This window comes from Oncorhynchus keta, chromosome 18 (assembly GCF_023373465.1).
Source record: "Oncorhynchus keta strain PuntledgeMale-10-30-2019 chromosome 18, Oket_V2, whole genome shotgun sequence".
Taxonomy (NCBI): domain Eukaryota; kingdom Metazoa; phylum Chordata; class Actinopteri; order Salmoniformes; family Salmonidae; genus Oncorhynchus; species Oncorhynchus keta.
Window position 1 is genome coordinate 57,834,804 of NC_068438.1, and position 12,290 is coordinate 57,847,093.

At 43.9% G+C, this 12,290-nt stretch overlaps 1 protein-coding gene across 3 annotated transcripts in view; it reads right to left on the reverse strand.

Moving 5' to 3' along the window:
• Positions 1-322: 322 nt before the first annotated feature.
• Positions 323-12,290, reverse strand: part of LOC118378554 (EH domain-containing protein 2-like) — a 41,842-nt gene continuing 29,874 nt past the window's right edge. For 2 of the 3 annotated variants that reach the window (XM_052468738.1, XM_052468736.1), the window contains 5 exons: positions 8,892-9,025; positions 7,133-7,356; positions 3,834-4,022; positions 3,459-3,620; positions 323-1,594 (listed from right to left, as the gene is read on the reverse strand). In XM_052468738.1, coding sequence (XP_052324698.1) covers positions 1,043-1,594; positions 3,459-3,620; positions 3,834-4,022; positions 7,133-7,356; positions 8,892-9,025 — 1,261 coding nt within the window. In that variant the 3' untranslated portion in view covers positions 323-1,042. The remainder of the gene's footprint in view (positions 1,595-3,458; positions 3,621-3,833; positions 4,023-7,132; positions 7,357-8,891; positions 9,026-12,290) is intronic. The other variant, XM_052468737.1, reaches the window with a different exon arrangement.

A 12,290-nucleotide genomic window follows, 5' to 3' on the forward strand; every position in this document is an offset into this window, starting at 1 on the left:
CTTGGTGGTTCAAGACCCATCTCCACTACTCTGTCTACTTACGATCTCCCTCTCTACTCTCCTTCTGTCCTTTTGTCCTATTCATTGATACATGAAAACATGAAACGGCATCGGACCTCTGTTATCCTTTAGGAATAAAACACAAGAAAATGTGACTTTACAGGAGAGGAGAAGAAAAAGCTACCGAAGACTATTGAGATGCAGCCAGGGGCTTACAAACACGAAGTAAGGAAAGATAATGAGACAAGGAGACAATGTAGGGCACAAGGGGAAAACGTGGGGGACAATGTAGAGGACTGGGGACAATGTAGGGGACAATGTAGGGGACAATGTAGGGGACAATGTAGGGGACTAGAAGACAATGTAGGGGACAATTTAGGGGACTGGGGACAACGTAGGGGACTGAGGACAATGTAGGGGACTGAGGACAACGCAGGGGACAACGTAGGGGACAACGTAGAGGACTGGGGGATGACATAGGGGACAATGTAGGGGACTGGGGACAGCGTAGGGGACTGAGGACAACGTAGGGGACAACGTAGGGGACAATGTAGAGGACTGGGGGATGACGTAGGGGACAATGTAGGGGACTAGAAAACAATGTAGGAGACAACGTAGGGGACTGGGGACATTGTAGGGGACTGGGACAATGCAGGGGACAACGTAGGGGATGCAGGGGACAACGTAGACAATGTAGGGGACTAGGGGACAACGTAGGGGACTAGGTGACAATGTAGGGGACAACGCAGGGGACAAAGTAGGGGGACAACGTAGGGGACTAGGGGACAATGTAGGGAACTAGGGGACAATGTAGGGAACTAGGGGACAACGCAGGGGACAAAGTAGGGGGACAACGCAGGGGACAAAGTAGGGGGACAACGCAGGGGACAAGGTAGGGGACAACGCAGGGGACAAGGTAGGGGACAAGGTAGGGGACAAGGTAGGGGACAAGGTAGGGGACAACATAGGGGGGCAGTAGTGTGTGTGTCAGCTGTCAGAGGGTTATACTCTCAGCTCCAAAGGGTAGGTTAATGTAGTCTCTCTATATATCAGATCCTTTCTGCCTGCGCTTGGAGGGGGGCACCAGGCGTGCTGGCAGCTCGGGTGGCAGACCATGCCCCTCTAACTTCACCTCAATCAGGTGGCTGGCCAGGGCAAACTCCTCATCATCCAGCATGCCATCTCGGTCCACATCCGACAGCTTCCAGATCCTCCCCAGGACGGAGTTTGGCAGCCGGGTGCTCACCATCCAGTCCCTGGCCTTGGTGCCACTCAGCTTGCCATCGTTGGGCACCAGGTTGTAGAAGATCTCGTCATATTTGGGCTTGTCCTTGGTCACCACCCAGGCCATCTCGCCCCCATCCTCGCCCTCCTTCTCCACTTCTCCGAATGGGTCGTTCACCACGAAGGGCCCGGCGCGGGTTCCCAGGAAGGCCCCCCCCTGTACCCCTGGCTGCTCCCCCAGGTTGACCTCCTCCTGGCGCAGCAGGGGCATCAGCTTGGCGATGTCGGATGCCAGCAGCTCGTCCAGAGCAGCCATCAGGGACGGTTTCAGGGGCTTGAACTTACTGAAGTCATGGGTCAACAGCTGCTCCTGGATGGGAACAGAACAGAGCAAACTAGTCAGCCAATCAGTCCATCTGGGAAATGAAATGGCTTGCGAAAGTATTCACCCCCTTGACATTTTTCCTATTTTTCTTTGTCTTACAAACCTGGAAATAAAATGGATTTTGGGAGTTTGTATCATTTGATTTACACAACATGCCTACCACTTTGAAGAAGCAAAATATTTTTTCTTGTGAAACAAACAAGAAATTAGACAAAAAACAGAAAACCTGAGCATGCATAACTATTCATCCCCAAGGTCAATACTTTGTAGAGCCACCTTTTGCAGCAATTCCAGCTGCAAGTCTCTTGGGGTATGTCTCTATAAGCTTGGCACATCTAGCCACTGGGAGTTTTCCCATACTTCAAGGCAAAACTGCTCCAGCTCCTTCAAAGTTGGATGGTTTCTGCTGGTGTACAACAATCTTTAAGTCATACCACATGTTTTTGGATAGGGGTCAGGGCTTTGACTAGACCATTCCAAGACATTTAAATGTTTCCCCTTAAACCACTCGTGTGTTGCTTTAGCAGTTTGCCTAGGGTCATTGTCCTGCTGGAAGGTGAACCTCTTTCCCAGTCTCAAATCTCTGGAAGACTGAAACAAGATTCCCTCAAGAGTATCCCTGTATTTAGCACCATCCATCATTCCTTCAATTCTGACCAGTTTTCCAGTCCTTGCCGATGAAAAACATCCCCACAGGATGGTGTTCTCGGGGTGATGAGGCGTTGGGTTTGCGCAAAACATAGCATTTTCCTTGATGGCCAAAAAGCTCAATTTTAGTCTCATCTGACCAGAGTACCTTCTTCCATATGTTTAGGAAGTCTCCCACACTCCTTTTGGCAAACATCAAAGATGTATGCTTATTTTCGTCTGGCCACTCCTCCGTAAAGCCCAGCTCTGTGGAGTGTACGGCTTAAAGTGGTCCTATGGACAGATACTCCAATCTCCACAGTGGAGCTTTGCAGCTCCTTCAGGGTTATCTTTGGTCTCCTTGCCTGGTCTGTGAGTTTTGGTGGGTGGTCCTCTTGTCAGGTTTGTTGTGGTGCCATATTCTTTCAATTTTTTATTAATGGATTTAATAGTGCTCTGTGGGATGTTCAAAGTTTCAGATGTATTTTTTAGAACCCAACCCTGATATGTCCTTCTCCATAACGTTGTACCTGACCTGTTTGGAGAGCTCCTTGGTCTTCATGGTGCCACTTGCTTGATGGTACCCCTTGCTTAGTGGTGTTGCATACTCTGGGGTCTTTCAGAACAGGTGTATACATACTGAGCTCATGTGACAGATCATATGACACTTAAATAAAGTCCACCTGTGGCAATCTAACTAATTATGTGCCTTCTGAAGGTAATTGGTTGCACCAGATCTTATTTAGGGGCTTCATAGCAAAGGGGAGGGGCTTCATAGCAAAGGGGGTGAAAACATATGCATGCACCAATGTTCCGTTTACATTTTTTCATTTCACTTCACCAATTTGGACTATTTTGTGTATGTCCATTACATGAAGTCCAAATAAAATGCAACAAAATAGGAAAACCGCCAAGGGTGATGAATACTTTCGCAAGGCACTGTATGACTTAAAGATGGATTACTGAGGGATGCTGGACTTTTGCTATGGACATTGAGAAGTCTCACCTTTTCATAGAGGGGTCATATTAGTGCTGGACACTGAAACCCAAATAGACTAAATATAAACAATATTTTGAATGTTTATATCAAAATAAAAAATTACGTTTTCAATCAACAAATATGTTATACTACTTATCTAATAAACTTTTTTTGTTTATCATGTTGAGTGTTTTCAAATTCATGAAAAAAAAGACAGGCATGCAGACAGACAACCAGATAGACCTGCATCTTGGCGCAGTCAGGGAAGTCCCCAGCAGAGATGTGGTGTTGCAGCTGGATCTTGGAGAAGATGACAGGAAGTTGGTAGATTAGGTTCTTCTTCCTGTTGTCCTTCCTGAAGGTTGGCATCTCCTTCTTCAGATAACTTATGATGTGGGCATGCACCTGGAGGGTGGAGAGAGGGGGGAGGTAGAGAGAGAAAGAGGGGGGGCTATTAACTTCAGCAAAGCCACTTTCTCCTCAATGTTTCATATCAAACTGAGTCAGACACCTTATTCTTTAGTACCTAGTCAGAAAGGTGTGGTTGCAGATTATATCATAGCATCTAGTAGATGAATGAGACAGAGGGAGGGAGATCCAGAGAGAGAGAGAACCTACCCTGACCAGTCGTGCCCTCTTCACCAGGTCGTTGAGTTTCCTGAGGGCTGCATTATGGGGAAGGTTCTGGATGTCACTAAACAGATCCTCCTCCTCCAGCTCAAACAGACGACGGTTATCAGGGACCAGCAGTGGTTCAGACCAGAACGACCCGATATACACCCTCACGACCTCTGGGCTGTTGAACACCTGTCAATCAATTGAATGTATCCATGAAGCCCCTTTAACAGTTATCACAAAATGTTATACCCACTACCCAACACCCTTTAGGTGATATACCCACTACCCACTCAACACAACCCTTTAGGTGATATACCCACTACCCACTCAACACAACCCTTTAGGTGATATACCCAGTACCCACTCAACACAACCCTCTAGCAGTAAGGCCAAATTCAATGTTTCATCCCCCCAAAAAGTATATATCTTTTTTATACCTAAAGGGGTCCTTCAATTCAAAATCAAATATCTATAATTCCATGTGTTAACCTCTTGAACCTCTGGGGACAGTATTTCATTTTTGGATGAAAAACGTTCCCGTTTTAAACAAGATATTTTGTCACGAAAAGATGCTCGACTATGTATATAATTGACAGCTTTGGAAAGAAAACACTGACGTTTCCAAAACTGCAAAGATATTGTCTGTGAGTGCCACAGAACTAATGCTACAGGTGAAAACATAATTAAATTTCATACAGGAAGTGAGCCAGATTTTGGAGGCGCTGTGTTCCAATGTCTCCTTATATGGCTGTGAATGCGCAAGGAATGAGCCTACACTTTCTGTCATTTCCCCAAAGTGTTTGCAGCATTGGGACGTATTTGTAGGCATATCATTGGAAAATTGACCATAAGAGACTACATTTACCAGGTGTCCGCTCGGTGTCCGCCGTCGAAACTATTGCGTAATCTCCAGGTGCGTGCATTTTTCCAAACTCTCTTTTGGCAACAGAAAAGTTGGGCCAACTTTGACGTCATCGCCCCCACCCTTCCCAAGCAGCTAGCGATCTGGGAACAGTTTGTATATGTTCAGCGCGATGTCTGCTTTCAAATGGCGCGTTCATTGTGAGAATCCCGCACGCCCTCGTCCTTTGGCGGGCAAAAACGTTCGGGTCACTCGAAAATACATGCACTCTATTGCGCGCGGCCGATTTGGGGCGCTTTCTTTTCCAAGAAACACCAATTGATGTCGGTTTGTTTGTTCGCGCTGATCATTGTTTTACACGTTAAAAACATCATAAAGCTCGATTCTGCACTTAGTTTGACCAGTTTAGTCGACATATAATATGTAATTTTGAAGTTTTGATGCGCAAGAGTGCGGGACCAGAAGTCATTTTGGGTGCATTTCAGCTGAAGCTGTTAGCATATGCTAATACAGAGACACACAACTTGAAACCAAACGATGTATTGGGTAAGTATGACTCCTTCTACGTCTTCTGATCGAAGAACATCAAAGGTAAGGGAATATTTATGTGGTTATTTTGGGTTTGTGGACTCCAAACGTAGAGGAGACATACTGCTAATATCTGAGCGCCGTCTCAGTATAGCCTAGTGAACGAATTCTGTAACGTTAAAAATAAATGTAACACAGCGGTTGCATTAAGAAGAAGTGTATCTTTGTAACTATATGTAGAACATGTATATTTAGTCATGTTTATTGCTTGTTATCTGACGTTATCTGTCGGAGCTATCATCATTTCTCCGGACATTTGAGTAGCATTTTTTGAAACGTCGTCATTGTAAATAGAGATTTATGGATCTAAATGGCATATTATTTTAAAAAAAACAAATGTACTGTGTAACATGTCATATTACTGTCATCTGATGAAGATTTTCAAAAGGTTAGTGAATTATTTATTTTTTAATCCTACTTTTAAATTTTATATTTTCTGGGACAAAATGGCTGCCTCTTGTCTTTTGTTTCGGTGGTGATCTAATATAAATATGTGCTATGTTTTCGCCGTAAAACATTTTAAAAATCTGACTTGCTGTGGGGATCAAATCAGCGGAAATTTCAAGTGCGCCACGTATAGTTTTTGATAAAACTCAAACTTTCATTAAAATGCACATACAATGTACTGAATTAAAGCTACACTCGTTGTGAATCTAGCTACCGAGTCAGATTTGTAAAATGCTTTTCGGCGAAAGCATGAGAAGCTATTATCTGATAGCATGCACCCAAAAGTACTGGAACTTCATCTAAAACGACAGATTTTGCAGTAGCCAGTCCTAACCAAAACACAGAAATAAAATATAAAACATTCATTACCTTTGACGAGCTTCTTTCTTGGCACTCCTAGATGTCCCATAAACATAATTTTGGGTCTTTTTTTTCGTTTAAATCAGTCCATATATAACCTAGATATCGAACTATGAACACTGTGTGAACAACGGAAAAAATAGCGTTTTTTAACGTAACGTAATTTTTTTTTAATTAAAAAAGTCGACGATAAACTTCCACAAAACACTTCAAAATACTTTTGTAATGCAACTTTAGGTATTAGTAAACGTTAATAATCTATGAAAATGATCACGGGGCGATGTATATTCTTTAGCTTCACGTCTTGATATCATGTCCGGATATATCTCAACCAAAACATCCTGTCGGAGACCGGAAGAAATCGGCTTCCTTGTGTCCGTTTGACCAAGAAACAAATCCGAGACAAATGACAAGACTGTTGACATCGTGTGGAAGCTGTAGGTATTGCAACCTCAGCCCCATTTAATGTGGTTCACGTTTAACAATGGGTTGAAGTTGCGCATGGATATATTTTCCCATTTTCAGTGATCAGATTTTCCTGCACTTTTCGATGAAACGCACGTTCTGTTATAGTCACAGCCGTGATTTAACCAGTTTTAGAAACGTCTGAGTGTTTTCTATCCACACATACAAATCATATGCATATACTATAGTCCTGGCATGAGTAGCAGGCTGCTGAAATCTCGCGCAATTTTTAACAAAAAGCTGTGAAAATTAAGAGGCTCTAGCTTGCTAGCTAAGATTTTGAAAGTATGATGTTGACATGATCAGTCCAATCAAAGCTACTGTAGATATTTAGTATTTTTATTAGGATCCCCATTAGCTGTTGCAAAAGCAGAAGCTACTCTTCCTGGGGTCCACACAGAACACAGAACACGAAACGTAATACATTATGACATAATACAGAACATCAATAGACAACAACAGCTCAAGGACAAAACAGCAAGCAATGCGGGTCACCGCTGTGTATAGGTCTGTATCATTTTTACTATGACTGTAGGAAAGTAATCTCCCTTGGGGATGAATAAAGGTCTCCTCTCACCTTGCCCAGAGACCACATTAGAGCTCCGTAGATTCTCATCAGCTGTTGTGTTCCCACCATGTCAGCCTTGTTCAGGACCACACGCAGTTTCTCCTCGTTTCCACGCAGCGCTCCGATGGCCTCGGAGAACTCATCACTGATCTCCAACTTGTGGGCGTCGAACAGGAGGATGATACGGTCAACACGCTCTGCAAACCATCGCAACACCGCTGGGAAGTCATAGCCTGAAGAGAGTTCGGGGTCAGGGAACACAGAGGGTTTCTCAGATGATTCATAGATTATAGTGAAAAATAGATCAGTCTTACATTTTTAGATTTGCAACATGGTGAGAACAAAAATTATGCTGAAAGAAATAATGAATGTTTTTGTAATACACAATGAACTGTAATACACAATGAAGTAGCACAAAGGGTGGAGAAGGGAGGAAAAGGGTAGAGGAAGGAATGAGAAGGGTGGAGGAGAAGGGTGGAAGAAGGGAGGAAGAAGGGGGTAGAAGGGTGGAAGAAGGGAGGAAGAAGGGAGGAGAAGGGTGGAAGAAGGGAGGAGAAGGGTGGAAGAAGGGAGGAGAAGGGGAGGAGAAGGGTGGAAGAAGGGTGGAAGAAGGGAGGAGAAGGGTGGAGGAAGGGAGGAAGAAGGGAGGAGAAGGGTGGAGGAGAAGGGTGGAAGAAGGGAGGAGAAGGGTGGAGGAAGGGAGGAGAAGGGTGGAGGAAGGGTGAAGGAGAAGGGAGGAAGAAGGGAGGAGAAGGATGGGAAAAGGGAGGAGGATGAGATGGGAAAGGAAGGGGAGGGTGTATTTATCGATCTGTGTCTTTATCTGTGTGTCATTATCTATCTATCTGTGTGTGTGTGTCTATCTGTGTGTGTGTCTTTCAATCAATCTGTGTGTGTGTGTGCGTGTCTTTGTGTGTGTGTGTGTCTTTCAATCAATCTGTGCGTGTGTGTGTGTGTGTGTGTGTGTGTGTGTGTGTGCGTGTGCGTGTGCGTGTGTGTGTTTGTGTGTGTGTCTTTCAATCAATCTGTGTGTGTGTGGTCTGTCTGTGTGTGTGTATCTGTGTGTCTTTATCTCTGTGTATCTGTGTGTCTTTATCTGTGTGTGTGTGTGTGTCTTTATCTGTGTGTGTGTGTGTGTGTGTGTGTGTGTCTATATCTATCTGTGTGTTTGTCTTTCAATCAATCTGTGTGTGTGTGTGTGTGAGAATCTATCCATATTTATCTGTGCGTGTCTCTAGCTGTGTGTGTGTGTGATAATCTATCTATATTTATCTGTGCGTGTCTCTATCTGTGTGTGTGTGTGATAATCTATCTATATTTATCTGTGCGTGTCTCTATCTGTGTGTGTGTGTGTGAGATAATCTATCTATATTTATTTGTGCGTGTCTCTATCTGTGTGTGTGTGTGTGTGAGATTATCTATATTTATCTGTGCGTGTCTGTGTGTGTGTGTGATAATCTATCTATATTTATCTGTGCGTGTCTCTCTCTGTGCGATAATCTATCTATATTTATCTGTGCGTGTCTCTCTCTGTGCGTGTCTCTCTCTGTGCGCGTCTCTCTCTGTGCGCGTCTCTCTCTGTGCGCGTCTCTCTGTGCGCGTCTCTCTGTGCGTCTCTCTCTGTGCGCGTCTCTCTCTGTGCGCGTCTCTCTCTGTGCGCGTCTCTCTCTGTGCGCGTCTCTCTCTGTGCGCGTCTCTCTCTGTGCGCGTCTCTCTCTGTGCGCGTCTCTCTCTGTGCGTGTCTCTCTCTGTGCGTGTCTCTCCTCACCTTTTCCTGTCCACTCCTGAGCCTTGCTCTTCTCACCTCGGCTCACCCTCTGTTTTGCTCCTGCCAGGATCCCCGGCGTGTCGATAATGCTGATGCTCTCCAGGACCTGATTTGGCAGCTGGGCACACTGTAACCTATCACATGACAGTAGAAAAGGGAGCAGACATGCACAACAATCAAAACACAAAAAAATACAGTAACACAACAACACACCCCAACAACACAATAACACAAAACACACCCCAACAACACTATAACACAATAACACAAAACACACCCCAACAACACAATAACACAAAACACACCCCAACAACACAATAACACAATAACACAAAACACACCCCAACAACACTATAACACAATAACACAAAACACACCCCAACAACACTATAACACAATAACACAACACACACCCCAACAACACTATAACACAATAACACAACACTATAACACCCACACCCCAACAACACTATATAACACACTATAACACAATAAACAAAACACACCCCAACAACACTATAACACAATAACACAAAACACACCCCAACAACACTATAACACTATAACACAAAACACACCCCAACAACACTATAACACAATAACACACCCCAACAACACTATAACACAATAACACAAAACACACCCCAACAACACTATAACACACAAAACACACCCCAACAACACTATAACACAATAACACAAAACACACCCCAACAACACTATAACACAATAACACAAAACACACCCCAACAACACTATAACACAATAACACAAAACACACCCCAACAACACTATAACACAATAACACAAACACACCCCAACAACACTATAACACAATAACACAAAACACACCCCAACAACACTATAACACAATAACACAAAACACACCCCAACAACACTATAACACAATAACACAAAACACACCCCAACAACACTATAACACAATAACACAAAACAGTTGCAACAACACTATAACACAATAACACAAAACACACCAACACACTATAACAAAAACCACAACACACATATACAATAACACCACAAAACTATAACACAACAACACGATAGCACAACACTATAACACAATAACACAACACACCCCAACAACACAGTAACACAAAACACCAGGACAAGATAACAATATAACACAATAACAGAACACCACAACAACAAGACAATAACACTACACAATAACACCACAACACAATAACACAAGACAATAACACAATAACAATACTCAACAACACAAGACAATAAAACAATACAATGACACAAGACAATAACAATACACAATAGCACAACATGAATAAGTTAGAGTAATGAACATCTATAGTTCACCCACAGGTTGCTTTCAGGTTATTCAAGCCAGGGCAGCTTTCCAACATTACACTAAACGGCCCTCCACCCCCCTCCCGTCCAGACCCCATCCAGTCCTGCCTCCATCCCGTGCATCCGTTAGCATCAATGGAAAGAATGTGGATAATGTAGGAACACGGTTATTAGCCATCATCACGGTAACAGCTAAACGTGATCTAAGAACCAGACCAAGGCTACGTCCCAAATGGCACCCTATTCTATATAATGTAGTGCACTACTTTTGAAAAGGTAGTAAACTAATGAATAGGGTGCCATTTGGTATGCAGACTACACTGTGGTATTGCTGCTGTACTGGAGCCCTCCCTGCCCAGGACCCATTGTGTTCCAACAGGGCTCTCAATGCTCTGGGCTTCCTGAAGGAAAACGGTCTCCTGTGTCAGAGCCACAACAATACGATCTGCTAATGAGCGACCACTAACAACAACACCGCTACTTCCTGATTAAGATGGCTTTAACTAGACCAGCACTTCGCCGGACAGGAAGGACGCCGCAAACAGAGAGAGAAACACCTGTCATTGTCCGAGCCGAAACCACACGAAAACAACGTTGGACAAAGCCCTCACCATCTCATCCTGGAATATCCCAGGCCTGAGGTCATCTTCCTTTAGCCTATAGAGCAGGAACCTGGACTTCACCAGAAAAAATAGAAATACAGACATTGCCATCCTACAAGAGACATGGTATAGAGGAGATGTACGTACTGGTTGCCCCCTAGGTTAAAGGGAGCTGGTATTCCCATCCACCAAACTACCTGGAATAAAACAGGAAAGACACTCAGGGGGTATGCTAATTTGATATAGGGTTAGACATTTAAATGAGTCAAAACAGGAACATTGTACATTTGGCTAGAAATTCAAAAAGGAAATGATCTCAGAGAAAAATGTCCTCAAGTGTGCTACCTATATCCCCCCAATAGAATCTCCATACTTTAACGATGACAGCTTCTCCATCCTAAATCAAATAAAATTGTATTTGTCACATACACATGGTTAGCAGATGTTAATGCGAGTGTAGCGAAATGCTTGTGCTTCTAGTTCCGACAATGCAGTGATAACCAACAAGTAATCTAACTAACAATTCCAAAAACTACTGTCTTATACACAGTGTAAGGGGATAAAGAATATGTACATAAGGATATATGAATGAGTGATGGTACAGGGCAGCATACAGTAGATGGTATCGAGTACAGTATATACATATGAGATGAGTATGTAGACAAAGTAAACAAAGTGGCATAGTTAAAGTGGCTAGTGATACATATATTACATAAGGATGCAGTCGATGATGTAGAGTACAGTATATACGTATGCATATGAGATGAATAATGTAGGGTAAGTAACATTATATAAGGTAGCATTGTTTAAAGTGGCTAGTGATATATTTACATCATTTCCCATCAATTCCCATTATTAAAGTGGCTGGAGTTGGGTCAGTGTCAATGACAGTGTGTTGGCAGCAGCCACTCAATGTTAGTGGTGGCTGTTTAACAGTCTGATGGCCTTGAGATAGAAGCTGTTTTTCAGTCTCTCGGTCCCAGCTTTGATGCACCTGTACTGACCTCGCCTTCTGGATGATAGCGGGGTGAACAGGCAGTGGCTCGGGTGGTTGATGTCCTTGATGATCTTTATGGCCTTCCTGTAACATCGGGTGGTGTAGGTGTCCTGGAGGGCAGGTAGTTTGCCCCCGGTGATGCATTGTGCAGACCTCACTACCCTCTGGAGAGCCTTACGGTTGAGGGCGGAGCAGTTGCCATACCAGGCGGTGATACAGCCCGCCAGGATGCTCTCGATTGTGCATCTGTAGAAGTTGAGTGCTTTTGGTGACAAGCCAAATTTCTTCAGCCTCCTGAGGTTGAAGAGGCGCTGCTGCGCCTTCTTCACGACGCTGTCAGTGTGAGTGGACCAATTCAGTTTGTCTGTGATGTGTATGCCGAGGAACTTAAAACTTGCAACCCTCTCCACTACTGTTCCATCGATGTGGATAGGGGTGTTCACCTCTGCTGTCCACAATCATTCCTTAGTT